This window comes from Typopeltis vanoorti, chromosome 2 (assembly GCF_054136105.1).
Source record: "Typopeltis vanoorti isolate ZY-2024b chromosome 2, IOZ_Tvanoo_1.0, whole genome shotgun sequence".
In the NCBI taxonomy this organism is placed as follows: Eukaryota; Metazoa; Arthropoda; class Arachnida; order Uropygi; family Thelyphonidae; genus Typopeltis; species Typopeltis vanoorti.
Window position 1 is genome coordinate 139,053,143 of NC_143550.1, and position 27,357 is coordinate 139,080,499.

The 27,357-nt window shown below is 35.1% G+C and overlaps 1 protein-coding gene across 1 annotated transcript in view; it reads left to right on the forward strand.

Annotated features, from left to right (window-relative positions):
- Psa (puromycin-sensitive aminopeptidase) overlaps window positions 1-27,357 on the forward strand; it is a 218,977-nt gene that overhangs the window by 20,556 nt on the left and 171,064 nt on the right. Inside the window, exons 2-4 of the mRNA XM_090408456.1 lie at window positions 11,503-11,587; window positions 20,612-20,811; window positions 27,062-27,169. Coding sequence (XP_090264582.1) covers window positions 11,503-11,587; window positions 20,612-20,811; window positions 27,062-27,169 — 393 coding nt within the window. The remainder of the gene's footprint in view (window positions 1-11,502; window positions 11,588-20,611; window positions 20,812-27,061; window positions 27,170-27,357) is intronic.

Sequence of the window (27,357 nt, forward strand, 5' to 3'; positions counted from 1 at the left end):
ACTCCACTGGTATATATATATCCCCAAACCTGGAAACTGGCCTATATTCAACCCATTCCTAAAAAGGGTGACAAATCGCTGCAATCTAATTACCGCCCTATCTCACTCACTTCAGTCCTATCTAAAGTAATGGAGAAAATCATCAACTCTCAACTCCTAATCTACTTGAAGGTACCTGGCTATTAAGCGACCACCAGTACGGATTCTGCCAAAGCCGTTCAACAGGAGATCTACTCTTATACATCACCCATCACTGGACAAATGCTATGGAGAAATTCAACAAATCCCAAGTAGTTGCACTTGATATCTCCAAAGCCTTTGACCGAGTCTGGCACAAAGGCTTATTAAGCAAACTCCCATCATTTGGACTGCCTCAGGACGTCTGCAGATGGATTGCCAGCTTTCTGTCTGGACGTACACTATGTGTGATGGTAGATGGCTCCCTATCCTCTCACCATCCAACTAATGCTGGGGTCCCACAAGGTTCAGTTCTCTCACCAGCCCTCTTCCTTCTATATATCAATGACCTACTTCAGTTGACTTCTAACCCAATACACAGTTTTGCAGATGACAGCATATTACATTCCTCCCTTTCATTTGATAAACCCTACTCTACACAACTCACCTCAACCCACAGAACATCAACCCCCACTGCCCTTAATTCCGACCTCCAAGCCGTCCTCCAGTGGGGCTCAGATAACCTTGTCAACTTCAACGCTAGTAAAGCCCAGTTCTGTCTTATTTCTCACAAAAAACAACCATTTTCCCCCAGCATTGTTTTTTCGACAACACTCAAATTCTCAGACAAGATGAAATTTCTCCTCTCGGAATTACCTTGACATCGAGCCTCTCCTGGCATAAACATGTCACAACCATTGCATCCTCAGCTTCCAAAAAACTAGGCTTTCTCTTTTGCTCAAGACTCTACTTCACCTCTAACACTTCTGTTAACACTGTACAAGTCACAAATCCGCCCAGCTCTCGAATACTGCTCTCACATCTGGAGTGGGGCTCCAAAAAAGCTCTCTCAAAATGTTCGACTCAATACAGAGGAGAGCAATTAGACTAATAAATGACCCATCCCTCACCATCTCACCTCCTCCACTTTCGCATAGATGCCTGGTCTCCGCAATCTGTATATTCTATAAATATCTCCATGGGAAATGTTCATCTGAAACAGCATCATAATTCCCCACCCTGTACTAACCCCATTGGAACACATACAGCTGTCGCCCAACATCCTTTCACAGTACACCTTGAAACCCACAGAACAAGTTTCTTTTCCTCCTCATTCATCCCTGCTACTACAGTATTGTGGAACAGTCTTATTACAAGTCAAAATTACAAGAATTACAAATCTAATGTAAACAAGTTTCTCCTTTTACAACCCACCACCCATATGCGGTACTAACGTACTATAGGTTGACCAGCCAACCTTCTGTATATTGGTCCAGCATAAAAAAAAAAAAAAAAAAGATGAGGGTAATGTTATCTGTTACATGGATTTGTTAAGGGGTGCTCTTGCTTTAGTAATATGATTGCCTTTTATAATAAAGTGGCAAGAGCAGTTGATGAGGGAAAGGCATATACTGCCATTTTTTTAGATTTTGCAAAGGCATTCAACAGGGTGCCACATGATAAGCTGATATTTAAGTTGCAGCACATGGATTTAGATGTCGGGTTAGTCAGCTGGATTCAGGATTGACTGTCTGATAGGTATCAGAGAGTTGTGTATGGTGGGGCAATATCAAGGAGGCAGGAGGTTACAAGTGCGGTCCCACAGTGCTCAGTACTCAGACCTGTATTGTTTAACCTTTATATCAATGACATTGTCAATGGATTGCAAGGGGATATTTAGTTGTTTGCAGATGATGTAAAGCTTGGAAGGGTTATTAGTAATAGTGCAGATGTGGCAGCCCTGCAAGAGGATTTGAATAAAGTAGACAGATGGGCAAATGAATGGGGGTTTCAGTTTAAGGCAGCAAAATGTAAAGTCTTGAAGTTTAGGATACATCGATGGAAGACTGCATACTCGATTGGAGGAGCTGTACTGGAGGAAGTAGGAGAGCCAAGAGATCTGGGGGGGGGGTGATTATTGATAGAAAACTGAAATTCAGGGAACATACTGTATTGCAAAGGTGGTGAAGGTAACCCAGAGGATTGCTGCAATACTGAGAAGGACACTGACCTGCAGAGATAGGAGTTATCGCTCCATTGTATAAGATCCTGATCAGCTCACACTTAGACTATTGTTCTCAAATTTGGTCCCCAGGATTTGAAAGGGATAAATTGAATGTGGAAAGGGTATGGAGGCGGATAATAAAGATGGTTACAAATGTACATTGTTAGCTATGAGGATTGGTTTAGGGAATGTGGACTGCAGAGTTTGGTAGATAGAAGGAGAGGTGATATCGTTGAAACTTTTAAACTGTTGAGAGGTAGTTACAGGGTTAACACTGGGGAGTTCTTTTGCTTGGTGGAATATTGGGAAGGAGTGATGACAAAGGGCTTTCCCTAGAAGTTACGAAAGGAGGCTGTGAGCAAGAGGATGAGGAGTGGTTTCTTTGCATGGAGGGCGGTTGAACCATGTAATGCATTGCCTAATAGAGTGGTGAGAGCAAGAACGGTCAAGGAGGGGTATGATGGACTTTGTTTCCTAGGAAGGACTTCCCATGATGAGTCTTTTGACTCTATGGAGGCCTGAATAATAATAATAATCCTGGGAGGGGGGGGTATAGGGGAGAATGTAGATGACATGCACTCTCATATTAGCATGATGAGTACAGGTCGAGTAATTATTATTATTATGTGGGATTTCAGCTATTGCGACATAGATTGGTAGGAGAAATCATCACAGCTGCTGAGAGATGATTACTTGAGTTAACATGTATTGGAGGGGACACAAGGTTCAAAAGTGATGGATCTGATCACTGCATCAGAGAATTTAGCACTAACCAATCTAGCTGCACTGCCTTCACTTGGAGAAAGTGATCATGTAGTCTTGACCTGGGAGATTGTCAGATTTGCAGAATTTTCTATTAAGAAGAGATGTAAGGTGTAATGCACCTTTTGGATGATGTGATTGATGTGTATTTACAAAATAGATGATTGTGACATGTTGAGGAGTCAACTTCCAGCAGAGCCATGGCATAAGAATTTGGAAGGGGGAGAGATATTTGTGGTTCATAGGTGGTGGTCATGGTGTGTTTGAAGAAAGCAGTATCTGAATGTATACCTAGAGTCAGAAGGATAAATTAGGTAGGAGTTAAATGGACGAATAGCTCCATTAAGCAAGAGTTGTACACAAAGAAAAGGTTGTGGAGGGATTATAAAGAGAAATGTCATTAGCATGCCCATGAGCAGTATAAGTGCAAGGAAGAAGCACAGGGTGATCAGTATGGTAAGGAGGGCTAAAGCTAATTATGAGAGAAAGCTAGCTGATGAGGCCACAAGAAACCCTAAGGAGTTCCTTTGCTGTGTAGCAAATAAAAAGAGGAATGACTATGGAAGGATGCTGATGGTGTGGAGGTAACAGAAGCAAACCAAGTAGTTGAATTATTGAGTGAACATTTTGCAGGGATGTACCATCTAGGTGGCACCATTGCAATGCCACATGTGACATTGTCTGATAAAATAGAAGTTGAAGAAATGGAGGATTAAAATATTGCACTAAAGGAAAGAATTAAAATATTGCAGAACCTCAATATGAACACAGCCATGGGATTAGATGGTATATTGGCCCATGTATTATGAGAAGGTGCAAGGGAATTATCAGCACCTCTGACTTGTTTAGTTTAAGCCTCAGTATCAGGAAGGTGCCAATGGAGTGGAAAGAGGGCAAAATATTCCCATTGCATCAAGGAGACTCCAAGACAGAAGTTACAAATTATAGGCCAATCAGCATCTCAGGAGTGGTGGTTAAGATATTGGAGAAAGACAGAATTCAGAACTGGGTGAATGGGAATATGATATTCTATATGGGACGACATGGTTTTGCGAAGGTAGGTCTTGCCTTAGTAATGCTTGCTTTTTATAATTGAATGACAATGAAGTTGGATAAGGGAAATGGCTATTGCTAGACTTTGCAAAAGCATTTGATAGGATTCCACATAGAACTCTATTGAATAAATTGTAGCAAATAGGGATGGATATGAATCTGGTGATTTTGATTAGAGGATGGCTGATGGATAGATATTAAAGAGTGGTTTATGGGAGAATTGAGTCCAGGAGAAGGCAATTGATCAGTGGTGTACCACAGGGCTCAGTACTTGGTCCTCTGGTGTTTAATTTGTATATCAGTGGTATAGGAAATTTTCAGTTGTTTGCTGACAATGCTAAACTAGGAAGAGCAATGGTAAATGAACGTAATGCAGACATCCTGCAGGAGGACTTAAACAGACTAGTAGTATGGACAAAAATAAATAGCTGCTGATTTAATTTGGCCAAGTGTTCAACAAAATCATCATTGGGTGAATTTTATTGATAGCAGTGAAATATCACAAGAAGAAATGAAGCTAACTTTGTTGGGCTGTTGTGAGCACTCATGTAAGTAGCATCTGACAGAATGAACTCAAGGTCAAAGAGTTTTAGACTTGATTATGATGCCAGTAGGATTTCAGTTAAAGACATGACTATTCTGCCATACGACTGACACAATGCTTGCGGAATGATTTGAATAAGCTGGAATTATGGCCATGTGAAAATGGCTGTCATTTCAGTGTTAGTCTAGTTATGCATTTTGGTGTATGAGATATCCAGGGCATATTATATTGGCAAGAGTTATGCTAGAAGAAACTGACCAGGTCAAGGATCATGGAGTGTTTAGTAGATAGGAAGTTGAAGTTCAGGGACAATATAGCAACAGTTGCAAATACAACTCAGAAGATAATTGCAGTGCAAAATGAACACTGACATGTAAGAATAAGGAAGTCATTTGTCTCCTTAGAAGACTTTGGTACAGCCTTATCTGGACTTTTGTGCACAGATCTTGTCTCCTAGTTTCTGAGGCGATCTAGATGCAGCAGAATGGGAGCACAGGAGACAAGACGAGAAAGCATCCATGGAAGTTGTGAATCAGTGTAGTCAAGAAGGATTGAGAGCTAGATTTTTCTCTCATAAAGTGGCGCCTGATTGAAATAATTTTTTTTTGGAGGTGGTGAGTGCAGATAGTATGAATGCATTAGAGAAGTGTAACAGATGGTGCGAATGATGTGTGGCCTCCCTCGATGTGTTCCTAACTACTTGGATGTCTGTTGTAGTAGTAATAATAATAATAATAGTGGCTTCTACCATCTTAACTGTGCCTCTCATTTGGTATGGATGCTTAGACATTATCACTCATGTTGATGTTTAATTAAAGTTAATAAGTAACTAACTTATAGCCAATTAGATTATAAGCCAATATTTTGCCAAGACATCTTCATGAGCACACAGAAATACTAAGCACATGCATGCAGGCACACCAATAGGAAAGCAAACACAGACTTATTTCAAAAGTGTGGCTCTTACAATCCTAATTGACACGATGTATAGGTGCAGTGGTAGAATCTTGCTAAGGTTTCACAATTATGGCCTCCCAGACTTTTGGCAGTGTGATATATAGCTGATTTTGTTTAGATTTGGAGAATTTCATATTGCTGTAGTGCAGTGATTCTTAACGGGTGGGCTGCGGCCACTTGGGGGGGGGGGGGCACAGAAAATTTGTAGAGTATTTCTAGTTTTTAAAATTTTGAAATCTCTTAATTATTTTTTACTCCTTATTTTACTTTGTTTCAAACTTGTATTGTTTTGTATTAGTAATCTAAATTATGCAGTTTAATGCAGTAATTTCTTTTGTGGTGATGGTGGTGCCACAAGTCGACTTTTCGCTGCTACAACACTGCAAGTCATAACATGGACGGGTGATAGAAGTGATTCTCTGAAGTTTTAAACAATACTAGTACGAATGCATAGAACTTAACGTTGTTAAGTGCAATTACTTTTCGAAACTTTCAGTTCTGTAATACTGATTTGTTATTTCTTAAAATTTACCCTCTTATAAAATGAGCAAACAAAGAACATTATTTGATTTCCTAAATAGAGTAAAGTTTTTACAGTAATATTTAAGTAAAGTTGATTTCTGTTTTCTGATTTTTTTTGTCATTATAATCGGAAAGTAAAACCACTATTTTAAAAAGATTTAATTGTTGTTATTATTATTTGATACACTTGAACATGACATGCTACTCACCAAACTATATTCAGTAGGTATAAGAGGAACACTGCATACCTGGTTCAGGAACTATCTCTCAAACAGAACACAAGTAACAAAAATAGGTACATGTCACAACCAGGGTATACAAATAAAACATGGTATCCCTCAAGGCACCATATTATCACCCACTCTGTTCAACATATACATTAACAATGTTCATAACTTGGCCACAAGAAGTCAAATATTTCAGTATGCAGGTGACACCGCACTACTAACAATCCACACAGACATCAACACGGCTCTCTCCAAAGCACAACAAGATCTAAATGAAATTCCAGCATACTTCTATCAAAATGCAATTGTAATCAACGGCACCAAAACACAGATGTTAATAATACACAACCTGAGAATCATGCGCCCCGCACCACTATTGATACACTGTCACACATACCATTAACAATGCATTAACAACAACAAAAAAAAAAAACCTGCCAATGTCCTGAAATCAAACCTGTAACACATTCAAAATACCTTGGTCTTTACATAGATTGCCACCTTAAATGGACAAAACATATAGAATACCTACATACCAAACTCCGCATCATTGTAGCAAAACTCTTCCAAGTAAACAACATTATTCCACCTAACATAAAAAAAACTCCTATATCATGGTATCTGCGAATCCCTACTCAGATACAGTATAACAGTCTATGCAAACAAATCAAACAGCCACCTAACAAAATTAGAAATGTTACATAGGAAAATTATGCCTACAGTGATTTGGACACCTTATACACAACAGCCAATATCTGACCAGCACATGGTGGTACACAGAATCCTAAGCATTAAAAATCTGAAACACTACATAATATTACTAAGGAATTACTTCAGCATCACCTATCGAAACAACAGAAACACATATTGTATAACACGACCCACAATAACTTTCTACATCCCTACACCATTCAACAAATTATATGGTTCTTTGGTGAGATTACATCAGATACCGACGCTACTCAACAACCTACCAAGTAATTTAAAACACATAGACAACTACAGAACATTAAAACACGAACTCTGGAAAATATACTAACAAAGTTAATATACCATTAACACTAATATACACATCACAAATCACCAGCATCCAATGCCTACATCCCATCCATGAACAGTAACAACAACATAAATAGTGAAGGCTAATCCCACTCTTTTCATAAAAACTAACCCAAGCTTCGAAGTAGGTGGGATTAATTCGCCTCACTCATCCACACGTAATCCTCATAATCAAAGACTGCACATTATGTTACAAAACAGTCAGTATGGTGTATAATAATAATGAAGATACAGATATTAAAAAAAAAAGTATATGAATTTGTTTCCAAAGGAAAAAAATTCTGAAAAAAAATAATGTGCCTTAAACTGCATACAGTATAATGTACAGAGCATCAAGTGTAATATTCATTAATTGTAAATATGTAAATACTTTGTACGATGAAAATAGAAAAAATTATTATTTTATACATAATGTGTAAACATGTAAAAAAATATCTGTAATAATCATATGTATGTAATTTATCTGAGACATTATCGTATTATTATTATTATCCATTATTCAAAAATTCTGTGCAATCTTCATTGTTAATATTAGAAGAACACGTGTTGTAAATATAGATGCAAAAAAGTATTATTATCAACAATTTTAATTGAAATGCAATGTGGAAAATGAATTGCATATGCAGCACTTAGTGCTGAATTTTGTAAAAATTACAAGCTGGAATGTTATTAAGGACTATTATTGTAATTGTGTGAAAAAATTTCAGAAATCAATGTAATTTTTATAATCTTTAAATTTTATAATTTCTCTAATTTTATAATGTAATTATTATATGTAAGCAAACAAAATAAAGTGTTTAAAAAAAAATGTTACTACAAACTAGGGGGCCGCAAAAATATTTCAGGATACTTAGGGGGCCACGACTACTAAAAGGTTAAGAACGACTGCTGTAGTGGATTCCAGGAAGTCTCTTATACCAAAACAGATACAAATCAGTGAGACTGTTCATGGAATATTCCGCATCAGTACAAAATTCTCCAAACTTAAACAAATTCAGCTGTATAACATTGCCAAAAATCTGGGAGACCGTCACTGTATGAGACCTTCAGCAAGATTCCGTCCATAGATAGTGTCAGTTAGGACTGTAGAATGAGCCTTTTGAAATCGGTGTATGTTTGCCTTCCTTCTGGTGTACCTGCATGCACATACTTAGTAATTTTGTGTGTCCATGAAGTTGCCTTGGTGACTAAGGAGAAATATCCAGTTATCTAAATAAATTTAGTTAATTGTTTATTTTAGATGTTTTCTCCATTAAACATCATCACCATGAGAAATGTGCCTCTGTAGTGTACTTGTGATATTTGCTGCTTATTTGGAAAGTCTTGGGTTCAAATCCCATTTAAGATGAGGGCTTTTCACTGAAAAGCCCTCATCTTAAATGTTTCTCATACAGAAGGGGAGCGGTGAGACATACAGATTAGAGCAGACATGTTAACCATTTGACCATCTGGCCTAGTTTGACACTGAATAATTACAGTGTATTAAAAAAAAAAAAAAAGGATTATTTCAATGGCAAATTGTACTATAAATGTTAATCGATTGGTTAATGTACCTGTTCTCCAACCAGCAGGTTGCAGGTTAAAATTGTGACATGGGCATGGATATTTGTGATTGTTCTTAGCTGTGAGGTGAAGTTCATTTCATTGTGAGACCACCCTCCTATTTATTGGAGGCATGAAGTGACTTGCAAAATGTTCCATGTCAGGTATCTAGAGCGGGATTTCTGAATTATGTAAAAAGATAAAAATGAATAAATAAAATTTAAAATAAAAAAATCTTAACTCACTCACAATATTTATTGTGAGTGGCAGTGACATAAAAAATGTGAGGTCATATTTAGAATAGAATGTATCATCACATTGATCCTTACAAAATTTAATGGTAGTAATAATCATTTCACTTTTATTGTGCTATATTTTACATGGTAGATAGTTATTGTTGCCTGATGTGAAACAACCTGTGAATATCCTGTTTTTCAGGACATAAAACAGTGATGTCATGATCAGTAACTAAGGTTCATCATTGATGTAACTCATAAAAGTTAGATTCATCCAGAATAGAAATATGGTACTGAATTGTCCAGCACTTTTCTCAGCATCAAGGGCTAAAAAAATATGAAATCATCCCTCATATCAGCGTTATCTGTTGCATCATTAGCGAATTCTGCTGATTTGTAATTGTAACAATAATAGTTTTACCAGGTACAATGTGAAAGATGCATTGAGAATCTTCCTCATACAGAACCTCATAAGCAGCTATTTGCTGGTACACTATTTGACCACAGTAATATTGATGCATTTTGGACCAGTTACATGGAAGTGCATGTTAATAGGATCAACAACTTGAACTTTTAGAAAAGTTCTTGTTACTCTGGCATAATGTTTATTGTTTATCAGGTTATTAATCTACTCTCAATATATAGAGGCTAATGACTTTACATCACTTGCCTTAGCATCCCATAATGCAAGGCACATATCCTTACGGACATGTATAATATTGGAAGGGTCACTATCCAGACCAGTTTCAACCTTTATTGATGTGTGAAGTCATTAGCTTCTATATACGAGTTGCTTAGTCTGATAATATTCTGCTTACCAACCAGGACCAGTTTTCTGTTCTTGGGTTGACTTTTGCATCAAACCTATCCTGCCAAGAAGCCACAGCCTCTTTGGCCTCCAGAAAGCTTGGTATTCTTTTTTACTCTAAGTATTATTTCTCTCCTGCTCAACTCCTGGTACTATAAATCTCAAATCTGCTCAGTCTTAGAATATTGTTTTCACATTTGGGATGGTGCCCCTACAGACTTCCTCAGAGTACGTGACTGTATTCAGAAGAGAGCCATTCACTTAATTGATGACCTCTCTCTCTCATAGACTCTGCTACTGCATTATGTCTTTTCTATAAGCATTTCCATGGATGCTGTCCACTGAACTTGCTATTACCATTCCTCCACTTGCCTCAAATCATGTATGAACACACATGCCTGCTGGTCAGCATTTATATACAGGTCTGCTCCAAACGTAACCAACTTCTCATTCTTCTTCTCTGCTCTTTGGAACAGTCTTCCCAACACTGTTTTCCTCAATGATTATAACCCTCAGCTCTTCAAGAAACATATCAACATTCCTTTCTTCTCTTTAACCACTTGCCCATAAATGGGCAAGTGGTTAAAGAGAAGAAAGGAATGTTCACCAGTCCCAAACATGAGGTGCCATAGATCTTGGCACCTCATGTTTGGGACTGGTGAGTGTGTTTTAATAAAGTTAATTAGATATTTTTATAATTATTATTATAATTAGATATAATTATGAAGATTGCATTTGTTTCATTGTATTAAGTTTTTTTTGTAAGCCTTTCTAAATATGAGAAGCATCTGTCACTTCAATGTATGCATGTAGTAACTTTTCTGGCCACATGGAATTTATTCAGATTTTGGATATTGACTACATTTTGTTAGGCCATCTCACTTTTGGTTCAGATCTATTTTTAATGGATCTATTTTAAGCTTCATTAAAAATAGATCTGAACCAAAAGTGAGAAATGGAAAAATTTAGATTTGAAACAATTACAATAATTCCATTCTGACTCAATGGAATTTAATGTAATTTGTTACTTAGGATCTTTTCTATAATCCAAGTTATCTCAATTTTGGTTTTGCTCATTTTTTAGTAAAAGAAATATACTTTATATAATTGTCTTAGATAATTTCCATACTTGTACATGTATGGAAATTATCTAGAGCAGTTAGCCAAAGAATGGTTCAGATACTGTATATACTTTGGGACACAGTATTGTTCACAGTATTCCGTAAAATAGTTGAATGAGCAATCATATTTGTATATTCAAGAAATCCTATTGTAGTATGTGAATTCTTCACACTTTCCTTTTATGGATTGACAAACCACAACATTCAGTTTGAAAAATGCCATGTTTTACAAATTTCAACAATTTTGTATCTTTTTCCACACTATTACATGTTCTTTCAGTTTGAGAAATGAGATCAGTACATTTAAATAGTTAATTTTTTACATAAAATTGCATATAAAAATAAAATTAATTTATAAATAAAAATGAAATACATATAAATAATAAAATTAATAAAAAAGTAGAATTAAGTATGCTTTTTATATTACTAGAGTAAGATACGTAAATTTCCAAAAGGTTTTTCAGTGTTTCTCCTCTTTTTCTTTTTTAGATAAATGAATCAACTTCGCGTGTTGTACTAAATGTTCTGGAGCTAAAAATAGGAAAAGCAGAAATCAAACTTCCATCAGGATCAGGTAAAAAAAAAAAGATGTATTTTACTTCATGACCTGCATTAAATTTTTTACTTCCTTTTCAGTTTCAGGATTTCATTTGTATAAAACTGGTCCATATTTTTTTTCATTGTTCATCAACAGTAAGTTTTCTTTGAAGATTCATGTCCAAGGATTTAATATAAAACAGATTTGAATAGAAATTTTAGTTGTTAATTTAAAAGATATGTCAACTCTAAAACTGAACTTCTTTTGTTTAAAAATGCAAAAAACTAAAACTTTTTAACCTAAATGAAATATTATTATTAGACTGAATCAATCCACCTAGATCTTGGTCTTCCTATGGATCTCTTTCCTGCCATCTTGGCTTCAAACACCCGTTTTGCTAACTTTTCTTTGCCCATTCTATTTAAGTGTCCATACCACTTTAGATTAGTTTTGCTGACACATTCTTGAATGCTAATAATGTCAAGTTCCTTTCTAATATCTTCAGTTTTAATATGATTCTGCCATTGATACCATCTGTTCACTCTCCTAATTTTTCTCAGAACCCTCATATCTGTTGTCCCTAGTCTTTGATTAAGTGCTTTATTTCTAACCCAGCTCTCAGATCCATAACTTAAAACTGGTTTAAAGACTGTCTAGTATACTGCCAGTTTGGCTAATTTCTCATTTATTCTGTATAAATTTATTCAGCTGGCTACCCACCATACCAGCTTTGCTTATTCTGTTGTCTATTTCCAGATTTAACCTGCTACCTTCACTAAAAATTGCCTAAATAGCTGAAATATTTTACTTGTTCTATAGGATCTCCATTCAGAATGCAGCTGAAATTTTCTATGCTCTTACATATTTTCATAGTTTTGGTCTTTTTATTACTGATTTCATGATTCTCATGCACATGCACAGCTTTACGGGGGGGGGATTAACTCTTATCCCTTTCTTGATTGCACTCATTCTAAACTTCCAAGGATGCCATGCATGAAGTATGGACGAGTATGGTATCTTTCTTGTATTCAACTTCTCCTGTTGTTCTTGGGTGTTTTGCTGCCATTTCATTCTCTACTTGAATTTGCAATGTATCAGCAAATATATTAGGAAGTAAATCAGATAGTCGAATACAATAAAAACCCGAATTTCAACAATAATATACTATCAGATGCTAATTAATTATTTTAAGGAAAAAACAACAGTAAACAAGTAGAAACATCTAGAAGAAATTACTCATTCTCTTCTGTAGTTCTTCAAATAAAAATCAGTTTTGGTTGATTAATAATGCATTTTCACTAATTCACTCTTTTCTCTTTCACATTGGTGTTAATTTTCTGCAACTTGAATTTTATACAAATAATTCCCCCACCCACGCACCACCATTTTCTTCTAAATCTATTAACATGTTTTTATGTTGCTCCCATACACGAAAGGTTATTTGCAAACTTAATTCTTAGCCCATCCACAGTATATTTTATACTGTGGATGGGCTAAGAATTAAGTGATCTTGCACCAGGCAATGACATTCATCTTCCATCTGTGTAGCAGTACTTGCTGCTACACAGTACTTATCTTGATTGAAAAGAATAAAATTCTTACAAATATGCTTAATTCCAGAAATATGTTTATTCATTTCTCGATCTATTTGTACAGTGTTTGATTGATTTTTATGATCATTCATTATCATTTTATAATGTTGTATATTATATTAACATGTTATGGTAGATCTTATGGCATTAGTCTACTAGAAGAAACAAATGTTATACTCTAGGTCTCAGAATTTTGGAGATAGCACTAGTCTATTAACCACTATAGAGTGGTTAATAAAAATTTAGAAATAATGAGTGGGTTATAAATTATATTCTAAAGGTTAACATCACTTATTATATTGAATTAGTCATAATCTTAAGTCAGGACAGATTTAAATATAAGAGACTCTTCTGTACTTGAAAATGATATTTTCCCCAATTTAAAAAACCAAAAGGGAATGGCTGTTAAAATATAATACATAAATAGTAATATAAGGAACATTAATAGATGGACATCACATTCATCATTAGTATACTTGCATTCACTAATGCATATGCAAATTCATTGTAATGATTCAGTAGAAACTAGAGCAATAGCGTTTTACTATGGTTAAAAAATTCCTGATATTTGGAACTTTCTAATCACATGGCCACTTCAGTAAAATCATTATCAAATTCCTGATATGTACCCTGAGGGCTGGGAAGATGTACAGGATATCATGACAGTGCAACATGAAAAAGTTACATCATTGCTAACTTCTTATCGAAACATTTCCCCCAAATTAATCTGTTATCTGTAAAGATTCCAATATTATCAGATATTCCCTTGGCATGGTCAAGTCTCAAGTCATTATCAGATATTTCCCCCTGGCAGTCTCAAGTGGCATGGTCAAGGGACCATGCCACTTGAGATTATCTTTGCCCTGCACACTCCTGAATGCTAACAATGTCAAGTTCTTTCCTAATATCCTCATTTTTAATGTAATACTGCCATTGACATCTGTTCATGCCCCTAATTTTCCTCAGAACTTACAAATCTGTTAATATGTAATAATTTAATAATAATATCTCTTAATAATAATATTATTATCTCTCTTAATAATAATAATATCTGTGGTCTCTAGTCTTTGATCGAGTGTTTTATTCCTAACCCAACTCTCAGATCCTTATGTGAAAATTGGTTTGAACACTGCCTTGCATGCAGCTAGTGTAGTGTTTTGACTAATTTTTCTTTTATTTGATATAAATTTATTCAGTTGACTTCCTATCATACCAGCTTTTCTAATTCTGTTGTCTATTTCCATATTTAATTTGCCAAATCTTCACTGAACAATTGGTTTGAATTGTGTCTAAATAGCTTTAATAGAATATGCATAATAATATGCATGTTTTAAGGTGGCTGTTGATTCCAGGAACAATCGCTCTGACTTGTAGAAGCTTCTGTGCATTACTTTTGTTTTTTTCAATTGATCCTGTGTGCTGGAGTATCCAAAGCATGGTCTGCCAGACTCGACTTGCCATAGCGAAAGTGTCGGATGTATTTTTTGTGTTCACTGAGGCGGATGTCCACAGTTCTTCCTGTCTGTTCATAGTAGGCTTGATGGCAAGAACAGGGCCCTTCATAGACTCCTGGATGTGATTTGTCCTTAGGTGAACGGATGAGAGTTGCTCATTTCACATAAAGTTTAAATACAGTGTGCAGTTGGTGTTTGTTAAGCACCCTAGATATCTTTTCAGATGTGCCTTTAATGTATGGGATAGTGATATTTTTGTTGTAGTCTTCTGTGGTAGATAGAGGGGATTTCTGGGTAGCATTTAGTATGTTATCTATCTTATGGGGATTATAACCATTGTTAGGAAGATGTGACGTAGGTGAGAAAGTTCAGCAGTGAGAGCAATCTCTCATCTGTTCACCTAAGGACAAATGCACTCCTTTATCACATCCAAGAGTCTATGAAGTGCCCTGTTCTTGCCATCAAGTCTACTACAGACAGACAGGACGAACTGTGGACATCCGCCTCAGTGAACACAAAAAATATATCTGACACTTTTGCTATGGCAAGTCGGGTCTGACAGACCATGCTTTGGATACCCCAGCACACAGGATCAATTTTAAAAAAAACAAAAGTCATGCACAGAAGCTTGTCTAAAAGTCAGAGAGGTTGTTCCTGGAATCAACAGAAGCCTTAAAACATACTCCAAACCTTAACAGGTATGGCTGTATAAATCTGCCAAAGATTTGGGAGACAGTCATCCTAAGACCAAATTAATATTTATTACTTTTATTTTATTTTTTTCAAACTTTCTAAGACTATTGTTTGGACTGTTATTTCAAAAATTTGAATTGATTTTTTTTTTTTTAAACCTAGATGGCGCTTTATTAGGACTTTAGTCTTGTGTTGCACACTGCAATTACTTATACTAGCTCCACTGTTACACCAGATTGTGGTTGTCTTGCATTTGTAACAAACTTCGTGTTGTGTGCTCTGAAGATGCTGGATATAATACCAGTGAAATATTAGCTTTTAAGTTAATAAATAGTTATTTTCTTATCCATCTGTGTTCATATCAATACCGGGAAATCTATTACAACATGTCTGATGAACACATAAGCTTATCCATGGCTTTGTTTAGTAGAGTCAAGGACAATATTCTGGAGAAAAGTAGTGATGGTATACTGTTAAATTCTGAATGAAAGAGAATTTATTCCATAATTATTTTGTTCAGATTTAACAAGTAACAACATTCCCAGAGCTAATAATTGTGCATCAGAGAACAGAAAACTAATTATAAATTACCAATAACATTTATAATTTAAGTATTTTTCTTTATCCTTTATATTATTATTGGTCATTGTTAAATTTACCAGAAGTTAAAAATATGTGAATGTTGCGTTAATGTGTAAGTATCTGAGTCATATTGCAAGCAAGATAATCGTATTAAGCATTGAAGACCTGAGGCGAACAAATGCACCAGAGTCTAGTTACGTGCGGAAGTTTCTGGTGAAGCATGCTAGGAGAAGTGGCGGCACTGAGTGCTGGAGGAGTTAGGTGCTGAGCACAAAAAAGGAGGGGAGACCGTGATGTAGGAAGGTGAACAGCGTGCCTCGGATATATAGAGCTTGGCGGCGCCAGCTCGTGGCTTTTTTTCCCTTCTTTCTACGGATTGGAGTTCCAGAATTCCCGAGGAAGGTTGCAGGAGTGTGTGGACATGTCGTTGGGCAGCCCACTGGTCAAGCAGTAGTTCAGCGAGTACAGACCTTGACACTATGAAATATTCACATATTTCATAGTGTCAAATAACGCTATGAAACCTTCCAAACTTGCTCGTCATTTGCATTTGAAGCACAGAGATTTTATTGATAAGCCACTGGACTTTTTTCAAAGATTACGTGACCAGATGAAAAGTCAGAAAAGTGAAATGAAAATGATTACTAGTGACAAGTCGTTGCTTTGAGCATCTTGTTTAGTTGCTATTCGAATAGCTAAAATGATAAAACCATTTACTATTGGTGAGGAGTTAGTAAAGCCTTGCATCTTAGTCGTACGAGAATTTTGGGTCCTCGAGCCACTAAAAAACTGGAGGCTATATCGCTTTCAGACTCCACCATTCAGAGGAGAATTATTGATATGGCCACCGATATTGAAAAGCAAGTTGTAGAAGGGATAAAGAAATTGAGGTATTTCACGATTCAACTTGATGAATCAACTGACATGAGTAACCATGCTATCCTATTTTGTTTTGTGAGGTATAGTGAAGATAAAGACTTAAGGGAAGAACTTCTTTGTTGCTTTGACTTACCTGGATCGACCACTAGTTCAGAGATATTTAATGCTCTTGACGGGTATTTTCAAGCGCAGGGCTTAGACTGCAGCAAATGCAGCGGAGTGTGTACGGACAGTGCTGCGAGCATGACTGGACGATGCTCAGGAGTAGTTGTGAAAATAAAGGAAGTCACGCACCCAGAAGTTTTGTCCACTCACTGTATGATCCACCGGGAGCACCTAGCTCCAAAGAAACTTCTACTGAATTAAGCACTGTGATGAACAGTGCGGTGAAGATCATTAATGAAATTTGTAGTCGAGCTATGACCTCCAGGCTGTTCATGACACTGTAAGAGGATGGACTCGCATCACCACCATCTCCTTCTCCATGCAGAAGCGAGGTGGTTATCGAGAGGAAGGGTTCTTGCATGCCTTTTCGAACTGAGGGAAGAAGTAAAGCAGTTTCTGCGGAGCGAAAATCTGATGTAGTAGAGCCTTTGTTGAATGAAGAATGGGTGGTTAAGGTTTACATATATGGCAGACATATTTAGCCTTCTTAATGAACTTAATATTTCTCTTCAGTGGTCTTGTACAAATATTTTTACACTGAGAAATAAAATGGATGTGTTCGAAAAGAAGCTGGCTCTTTGGGATAGTCGCATACAAGAGAAAGATATAGAAATGTTTCCACATTTGGGAGAATTTTTGATTACTGCTGATGTCAACAAGAAAGTCATAATCAACATAAGTCAACATTTAAGGGCGTTAGCTGAAAACTTTAATAATTATTTCCCTGAAAATGAGGCTCCTCATAAAGGTAACCTCTGGATTAATAATCCCTTCTTGGAAGATATAAAATCATGTGCACTTTTTGATCCTTGTGAAAAATAAAAGCTGGTCAAATTGTCTTCTGGTGTCCAGACATAAAATGCAATCATTGTCTCAGTTTTGGATATCACTTGAAAAAGAATATCCATCTCTGAGTTATAAAGCTATCATATTGTTGGTTGTTTTTTCGACTTCCTATTTGTGTGAAAAGACTTTTTCAGCCATATCAGTAATAAAAACCAAACAGAGAAATCGAATGGATGTTATTGCAGCGCTTCATCTCTCAAAACAACGCTCCAGCCACGTATGTCAAATTTTCTAACCTAGAAGCAGCAGCAGCAGATGTTACACTAGCTAAAAATTGTAATTTTATAACAGTGGATTTAATAAATAAAATACTATCTACATTGGTTTATGTTTCTGTCTTAGCAGTCAGCCGGTCCACAAAATATTTCTTCTATTTTCCCTGGTCCGCAGGTGTAAAAAGGTTGAAGAATGCTGGTGTAGAGGACACTCACATGTAGAAGTAAGCATATGGTTCCATTGTATAAAGCTTTGATCAGGTTGCATGTGGATTACTGTTTGAGATTTGGTAATATGGTTTTAAGCAGGATGAAAAGATATTGGAAAGGGTCTAGAGATGATTGACCAAGCTAGTTTCTAGAGTTTGGAATATTGAATAGACTGACTGACTGAGGAAATGCAGTTTGTAGAGTCTAGTGGATAGGAGATGGATCATATTTTTCATAGAATGGGGAGAAGAACAAAAAGCCACCCTTGAAAGTTGAATGAGGAGGTGTAGGATTTTTGCATGGAAGCAGGTAGGTGATTGAAATTCATTGTTTGAGCGTAGTGAGTGCCGAGGCATTGAATGTATTTAAGGCACTGTATGATGAGCTGTGCATATGAGTGCGGGATCTCCCACAGTGAGACTTTGACTCCATGGACTTCTAATGATGATGATAATAATAAATAATTTTATTCTGATTTTAGATAAATGTATAAAAAGCAATAAATTTTGAATTACAAATTTGATTTATTGATTTCTCTTTTTATTATCCGGATATAACAACTGTATCACAAACTTCTCCCCACTCCCACTGTGCAAGAGATTCAAGAGCTTGGTGAGGGCTCTTAAGAGGACCAATCAGAATGAGTATTATAAGGGAATTCAAAAGACGTAGCAGTTTTGTCATTGTTATGCAAAATTTTCATATACATGAGTTACATAAAAACTCACTTTTTTTTTTCAACCTTCAACACCATACAGATATCCATCATTTTGATGCCTGTTATTTGCAGTCCTACTGGTTATTTCACCTCCTTCCTAACATGGGAAAAGTTTGATAGTTGAGCATTCCAATCATTATTTGTAGGTGTATTACTTCATTGATTTTCCCATCCCCTGACATTTAGGAAGATTAGATTTTAGCAAGTGGAATATTTGATTCCCTTGTTCTTTTCCTAGAACCAAGAGAGTCAAATAACTCATATTTACAGAATTTGTGTAACAGTATAGAACATTTTGTTGTGGTTCTTACTATATAATCAATACAGAGTAGTATTGATCATATAGAATTTTGTTTACGAAACTAAGCATTACTTCATAAGGGTGGTCTGAAAAGTTCTCAGCCTAACAATGAAAAAATGAATTTATAATTTCAAAATTATTTTTATTTTTCAACATAATCTCCCTTAAGACTAATACATTTATTCCAGCTATGCTCCAGCACCATTATCCTGTCCCTCTAGTTGTTCTCAGTAAGATCTGAAAATACCCCTCTACAGCTGCAATCACCTCTTGATTTGAAGAAAAATGTTGACCAGGGAGGAAGAGTTTTAGTTTTGGGGAGAGATAGAAGTCAGAGGGAGCCAAATCTGGGGAATATGGTGGATGTTCCAACAATTCATAGTGCATATCCCTTAATTTTTCCATTGCCAAAACACCTTTGTGGGCAGGTGCATTATCCTGATTAAAGATGATTTTTTTCATCTAGTCTGGTTAAAAGATTGGAATCATATTCCCTGGTTATCATTTTACCCTTTTCGAGATAATTAATAAACAAAATGCCTTTAACATCCCAAAACACCGATGCCATGATCTTTCCTGCTGATGGAACCGACTTTGTCTTCTTTGGCGCTGAACAACCAGCTTCTGTCCACTGTTTTGACTGCTGTTTGGATTCTGGTGTGTAATGGTGAATCCAAGTCTCATCCATAGTAATAAATCAACACAAATAATCAGTTTTATTCTTGTTAAAACACTCTATGTACTGTTCAGAGATTTTCTTGCGAGTGTATTTTTGATCTGCTGTGAGCAAGCGTGGCACCCATCTCGAGCATAGCTTTTTCATTTGCAATTCTTCATGCAAAATATATCCTACATGTTTGAAATGCCTATATAGTCTCAGCAATTTTACGCACTTTGACTTGCCGGTCATCCAATGCCATATTGTGCACTTGATCAATGATTTCTGGTGTTGTGACACTTTTTGGACGTCCTTCACAATGATCATCTTCAAGGCTGGTACGGTCATGTTTAAACTTGGTAGCCCATTTCTTAATTGTTCAAAATGAAGGAGAAGAGAGTCCATAAACTTTTATGAACTTTGAATGAATTTCTTTTTCGTTTTAGTGTTAAATCTTCTTTTACAAAGAATTTTATAACCTCACGATACTCAATTTTATCCATTTCAAGGGATACAGACACTTTTGCTTCAGACAGCTGTATAAAGCAAACTACTTCATAGAATGATTTGCAATTTCACATGAATGCTTATGACAGATGTACTAACTTAGAAAAAAAAAAAAAAATTGCCGATAGCATTGCCATCTATGGCCAAGGCTGAGAACTTTTCAGACCACCCTCGTATACTGTGGAATTTTATTTTTCATCATTTATGTGTTTCTTTATTTTATTTTATTTATTTTTTTAGTTCAACTAGCTAATGATGTCCAAATTTCTAATGATGATGAAATTCTTACATTGATGTTTGATCCACCTTTGGCACCTGGGGAAGGGGAATTGTATATCGAATTTACTGGAGAGCTTAATGATAAGATGAAGGGTTTCTATCGTAGCAAATATTTTGATACAGATCGTAAAGAAAAGTTTGCTGCAGTAACACAATTTGAGGTAAGAATTTATGGTTTTTGTTTCAATTTTTTTTTAAGGAAACCTATGTAAGTTGCTGTAACCTTACAGATTTTTAAACCAGCAATTTGTTAAAACTTAATTTGGAAGCTATTATATAGACTACATTTACTACATGTATTCCTTTTTTAAGTTTAAGCTATTGTTGAGATTTTCATGTACAGGTATCTCTTGCTTAACGCAGGATTTCATTAACACAGTGAATTAATTGCAACAATCCCTTTATGTACGAGGCAAGAGTTTTAATTAATGTGCCTTTGTATTTACCATGCAAAAACATGCAAGCCAGGAAACATGCATGTTTCCTGGCCAAGAGAAAACAAGTCGTGAGCATGACGACATCATTTCTCCCATTAAACATAAGATTGGGTGTATTACAAGCTCCAATTGTTCTGCTGTATTTACAAATTACGTTCTTCATAAATTTTTTCATTCAAAAAAAAATTTCATCCAAATTCTCTTAATGATCTTGAGAATGTGAAAATTTTATTTAATTTTTTTTAACGAAATACATCATTACTGCAACCCATAGTTGTTGTAATTTTCATTCTCAAATGAAAAATGACATTCTCAAAGGCAGTAGAAACAACAACGGGAGAAAATGCAATTACGCTCCAAGAATTTTGGAAAAATTTTAATATTAAACACTCAATTGAAAACATTCATGACTCGTGGGAGCAAGTGTCTTCAAAATGCATGAGCAGTTAGAAGACACTGCAAGTGTCTTCTAACTGCTGTTTGTAAAAACCTTTTACCAGAATGCGCTAATGACTTAGGTGGTTTTCAATTGCAACAATTTCTTCAAACATGGTTTGAAGAAATTGTTGCAATTGGCGAAGATCTTGGTTTTGATGGTGTTGATGCAGAAGATGTTAAAGAATTATTGGATTCAAATTGAAAAGATTTCAGTGACCACTATCTTCTTGAAATTGAACAACAACGCACATATGAAGATAACGAACAAATGGAATATGAAGATGAGGTTCTAAAGGAGATAACAATCAAAGAACTGGATGGAATATTTTGCAGTTTAGAATCGCTTAAGCAGCAGCTAATGGATATGGATCCACATGTTAATTGAAGAATGCTTGTTTTTGCCAAGGTCTAGCGAGTCATTTTGCTTGTTATCATAGAATTTATGCTGATAAGAAAAAACTGAAACTGTTCAAATGACTCTTGATAACTTTCTTTGATAAAAAAAATTGCAGTAACTAATGTAGGTACAAGCATTTATTAAACATTTACTTTGCATTCATTTTTTATCTTTCCTAAAAGAGTACCATATAAAAAGAATTATTAATACAGTAATCGATCATGGACGAATTGTAATTTTTAACATTGATTGTTATATTTGATTAAAGTGATTTTGATATACACGGTAACACGAGGGATTAATTAATCGCGTTAATCAAGGGATATGTTTTTTTTTTTTTTTTGAAGGAATATAAACACTTGTCAGCATTGTATTGCCTATTTATACATAACAGAACCTGTCTTGGAGATAGATTTGATCAAATTTTGTATTTGGGATTTATAGTAAAATGTCTTGCTGTTTTTTTAAGTTTGTTTTAGTAGGGCACTTTAAACTAGAGTTAAGAGAAAATTATAAGATTATAAATCACATGATTATTGAGAAGTAGTTGAAATGAAATTATAAGAAGGAAACTAGAGATTATTAGTATTTAAGAATGTGTAAGCAGTGGTAATCTACAGTAGTAACTTCATTTAAAATAGAGTGGGAGATAAAATATTAGTGAGAGGTTTTTGAAGCAAAAAAAAGGCAGGAAAAAGATTGCAAGGAAGACTAAGATGTAGATGGATAGATATAACAGAATGTTTTAGAAAGCATTGTAAATGCATATCATTATTATATCAGAGACTTGATGAGTAATAGCTCACTCAATTTGGAAAATAATTACTGATATGAATCTAGGTAACAAACCTTTGTGTTAGTTTATCATAGTATCCTATATAACTGTTGAAACTATATACTTACAAGTGATATATCTTACATTCCAGGAAATGCTGACAGATGAAATGAACCCTTTTTTTTTGGTCAAATGTGCTATTTGTATTAATCTAAAAAATGAAATTAATTCTTTGATTGATACAAATTTGACGGCAAGTTAATTTGTGTGTATTTATGCAGAAATAAAGCTTGAAATAATGCACCCATTTAAATAATAGCCAGATATGATTCCATGTTTTCACTCTTCTGAATTTTAGAACTGAGGGTTTAATTCAAACTACACCCTGAATATTTAATTATAGCTTTAACTTGAATATTTAATTTTAACTTCATTTAAAAGAATTTTTGAATTGTTTTAAATGAAGTAAGATGTAACTAAAACAGGCTTAAATTTTAAAAAATAATTTAATGACTGTTAATGTTAATTTTGAAAGGAATGTGGTTCTTATTATTTAGGAACAATTTTTGATCATACAGACAGACAGAAATATTCTAAAATATGTATAAGATCATTGAGTTAAACACATGCCAGATTAAAAACAGGAATCAGACTTATAGACAAGATTCAGCAAAGGAAGTATGCAGTAAAGTTTTCTCTAGAGAGCAGTGGAGGAAGAGTTCTTTGTTTAACTTAAGAAATTAAAGAAGTTTAATTAGCTATTGATCAATATTCAATCAGACCAGTAGAAAAGCTCTAAAAATTTTACAGTGAGACAAGATAAGACATTTTACTGTCTTGTCTGTAAAATGACAGACAAGATGGTAAAGATTAGATGTCTTGAGACTCAAAATACTTCATCATCATCATCATCATCATCAAATTCCTGCCATGTACCCTCAAGGGGTGTACAGGATATGACAGTACTACATGAAAAAATTACATCACTACTAACTTCCTATCTACAATTTTCCTCCAAATCAGTCTGTTACTTGTCAAGACTCCAACATTATCAGATCTTATATTTCTATCGTCTAAGGCACTTTGTACCGTATCAATCCACCTATATCTTGGTCTTCCTCTGGGTCGTTTTCCTGCCAACCTGGCAGAGAACACTTGTTTTGCTAATCTTTCCTCTCCCATTCTATTTAAGTGACCATACCATCTGAGATTAGCTCTGCTAACGCATTCCTGGATGCTGACAATGTCAAGTTCTTTCCTAATATCCTCATTTTTAATATGATATTGCCATTGATGCCATCTGTTCACGCCTCTAATCTTTCTCAGGACTCTCATATCTGCGGTCTCTAGTCTTTGGTCAAGTGTTTTACTTCTGACCCAGCTCTCAGATCCATAAGTTAAAATTGGTTTGAACACAGTCTTGTATACAGCTAATTTAGTGTTCCGACTAATTTCTTTCTTATTCCATATGAATTTATTCAGTTGACTTCCCACGATACCAGCTTTGCTGATTCTGTTGTCTATTTCTATATTTAGTTTACCATCTTCAGTAAAAATTGTGCCTAAGTAGCTGAAATGTTTTACTTGTTCCACAGGTTCTCCATTCACAACACAGTTGACATTTTCAATGATTCTGCCTATTTTCATTGTCTTTGTCTTTTTATTGCTGACCTTCATACCATATCTATTACAACAGCTATTCAATTTAGTCAGAGAATCTTGCAGACTTGTAGCGGATTTATTTAGAAGTATAACATCATCCGCATAAAGCAAAGAGCTGACATTAACATCTCCAATTTTGATATCAGGTTTAATACCACATTCCTTCATAATGTGATCCATATAGATAATGAATAAAAGAGGGGATAATGTACATCCTTGTCTCACACCAGATTTAACATTAAACCATCTTCCTGTACTTCCTTCAATTCTAACTGCTGACTCACAACTCAAATAAAGACTAAGTATTGCTTGATATAATGCCCCATTGACACCATATAACTGCAGCGTATTGAATAGCTTCTCTCTTGGCACCTTGTCATATGCCTTTTCCAAATCAACAAAACTTAAATACAGATCTTTGTTATATTCCCATGCTTTCTCGACTATTTGTCGTAAAGTGAAGATCTGATCCTGACAGCCTCTATTTGGCCTGAATCCAGCTTGTTCTTCACCAAGCTTTTCTTCCACAATTCTTCTCAACCGTTTCTCAAGTATACTTGCATAGATCTTGCCAGGAACACTCAGTAGGGAAATACCTCTGTAATTCTCACATTCAGTTTTATTTCCCTTTTTATATATGGGTACTATGAGAGCTCTACTCCAATCATCGGGAATTCGTCCCTCTGTCCAGGCTTTCTGAACTATGCAGTGCAGCCACTGTAAGACTCTTATACCACCATACTTCGGCATTTCTGGTCGAATATCATCTACTCCTGCTGCCTTTCCACATTTCAAGCCTTTGACGGCTTTTTCTACTTCAAGTATGGATATGTATTCCTGACTGCATGCCTGGTCAGTGTTTTTTATCACTGTGCTGTCATCACTGCTTGTTTCATTTAGCAGTTTTTCAAAATAATTACTCCATACTTCAAGGATATCTTTTTCTCCTGTTTTCATGTCACCTTTATCATCTCTAATTCCTTTTACAGCACTCTTTCCTCCATTCCTAAGCTTCTTCAACAACCTCCAGAATATTTTGCCACCTTCTTGATATTTATTTTCTATATTCTTGCCAAAGTCCTCCCATGACTTTTGTTTAGCTAGTTTTACACACTGTTTAGCTTTCTTACATTTGTCTCTGTATTCTGTAAGAGTAAAAGCTGACTTATTTGCCAGGAACTTTTGATATGCTTTCTTCTTTTCCTTCACTGCCTCTTTAACTTCCTGTGACCACCAGGGAGTTCTGATTTTTTTATCTTTGCACACAACCTCACCACATGCCTCTCTGGCAGAATCAATCAATGTTTATTTCAGAGTTTGCCACTGAATCTCCAAGGTTTGATTCCTGTTCTCAAAATCATGGGAATTTAGTAAGTATTTTTGAGTTGTAGATCTTTTAAAGGCATGTGAAGAAATAGCTGAAAAGGGAGTTTAGAGCATCTCATTCTTTGGTATGAGATCTAACTATGTATAGAGCAGTGTATATACTGTAGGTTATTTGAAGTGCAAGTCAGCAGTTTAGAATTAATGGATGTATGATTGATGCGAAATCATATATAAGGCAGAACTATCTCCTTATGCAGATATCATGAAAATAATAATACTGAGAAATGAAATTAAACATTTGTTCAATGATTTGAATATTCCGGTTCGATCAGAGAGACATCAGATTATCTTCTTCTGGTAAGAGTTTAGAGCTCTGTTGGTAGCTGTAATTGTTTGGATGGAAGGATTTAAAATTAGTCTTCCTTATCTTGAAAAGAATCACACACATCCACATATTTAAGTTAGAACAGTTTTTAAGAACAGCTGCAGAAAAAAAAGTCTGTCATACAAAGATTATTTCAAAAGCTCTGCACACTCCTATTGTTAAAGCAGACCTTTATTTAACAAAATACATTTATGAACAGCCTTTCAGTATAACTTCCCTTATCACTGCTGACTAACATTTGGATAAGTTTTGTCATCAAACCTTTTTTATTGATGTGTTTGATTAGTCAGGGCACGTCAGCAGAAAACTTATAATGCATTTTCTTACAGAGTGGTTCTTTGAACATAAGTAATAGATCGAAGTCTGCAGCATTAATGTATAGGTGTGAGGATGCCCTTGCCTTCTTTCTGCATGAAAATACAGAACCATGTATAGTATATTTCCCATAAGATTAGATACTTTATATAGCTCTGCATTTCATTCAGAATGAACATTATCTGACCTGAGTTTATTCTTCCTCCATTTTGAAGCTGTAGTTTGGGATACAGAAATGTGCACACAAGAAAATGTATACCTCTGGTGACTAGTTGTAGATTTTGAGCATTGAGGTTTCTATTCCCTTTACCTATTCCTTATCTATTGCTATGGATATTTAGATGCAGGATGTTTTCTAACTTACTGTAGTTTGTTATAAAAAAAAAAAAGTAGTAATTATGTGAAACAATGTTATTGAGAAAAGAGAATGCCAGTTTGGTTTTCTACTATAATCTATATTTGAATAACTCATGAAATTAAGATATTTGAATTAAAGAATTGAAATAATTTTCTAAACAAAGTTAAATTAGTTTAAAAATTTTAGCATTTAAAAGAAAGCATAATTAATTAATTTGATCACATTCATTGCTCTTAATTGAAATATTCTAACAGTATGAAATGTTTGGTGTTGTCAGTCTCTTTTAATATAGTTTAATATATGAGTTACATTTTGCAGCCCACAGATGCAAGACGAGCATTTCCTTGTTGGGATGAACCAGCCATTAAATCCACATTTGATGTAATTTTGGTAGTTCCTAAAGATAGAGTTGCCCTTTCAAATATGGTATGTTCTTCTGAAAATTTGGCTCTACTTTGATAATTATAGTTCAAATTCATAAATACATAAGTATGGAATTATATTTTGAAGAAATGGAAATAAATTTTTCCATTTCTTCAAATGGAAAAATTTATTTAATTAATTATTTAATTAATTAATTTATTTATTTAATTAATTAATTTAATAAATTTTTC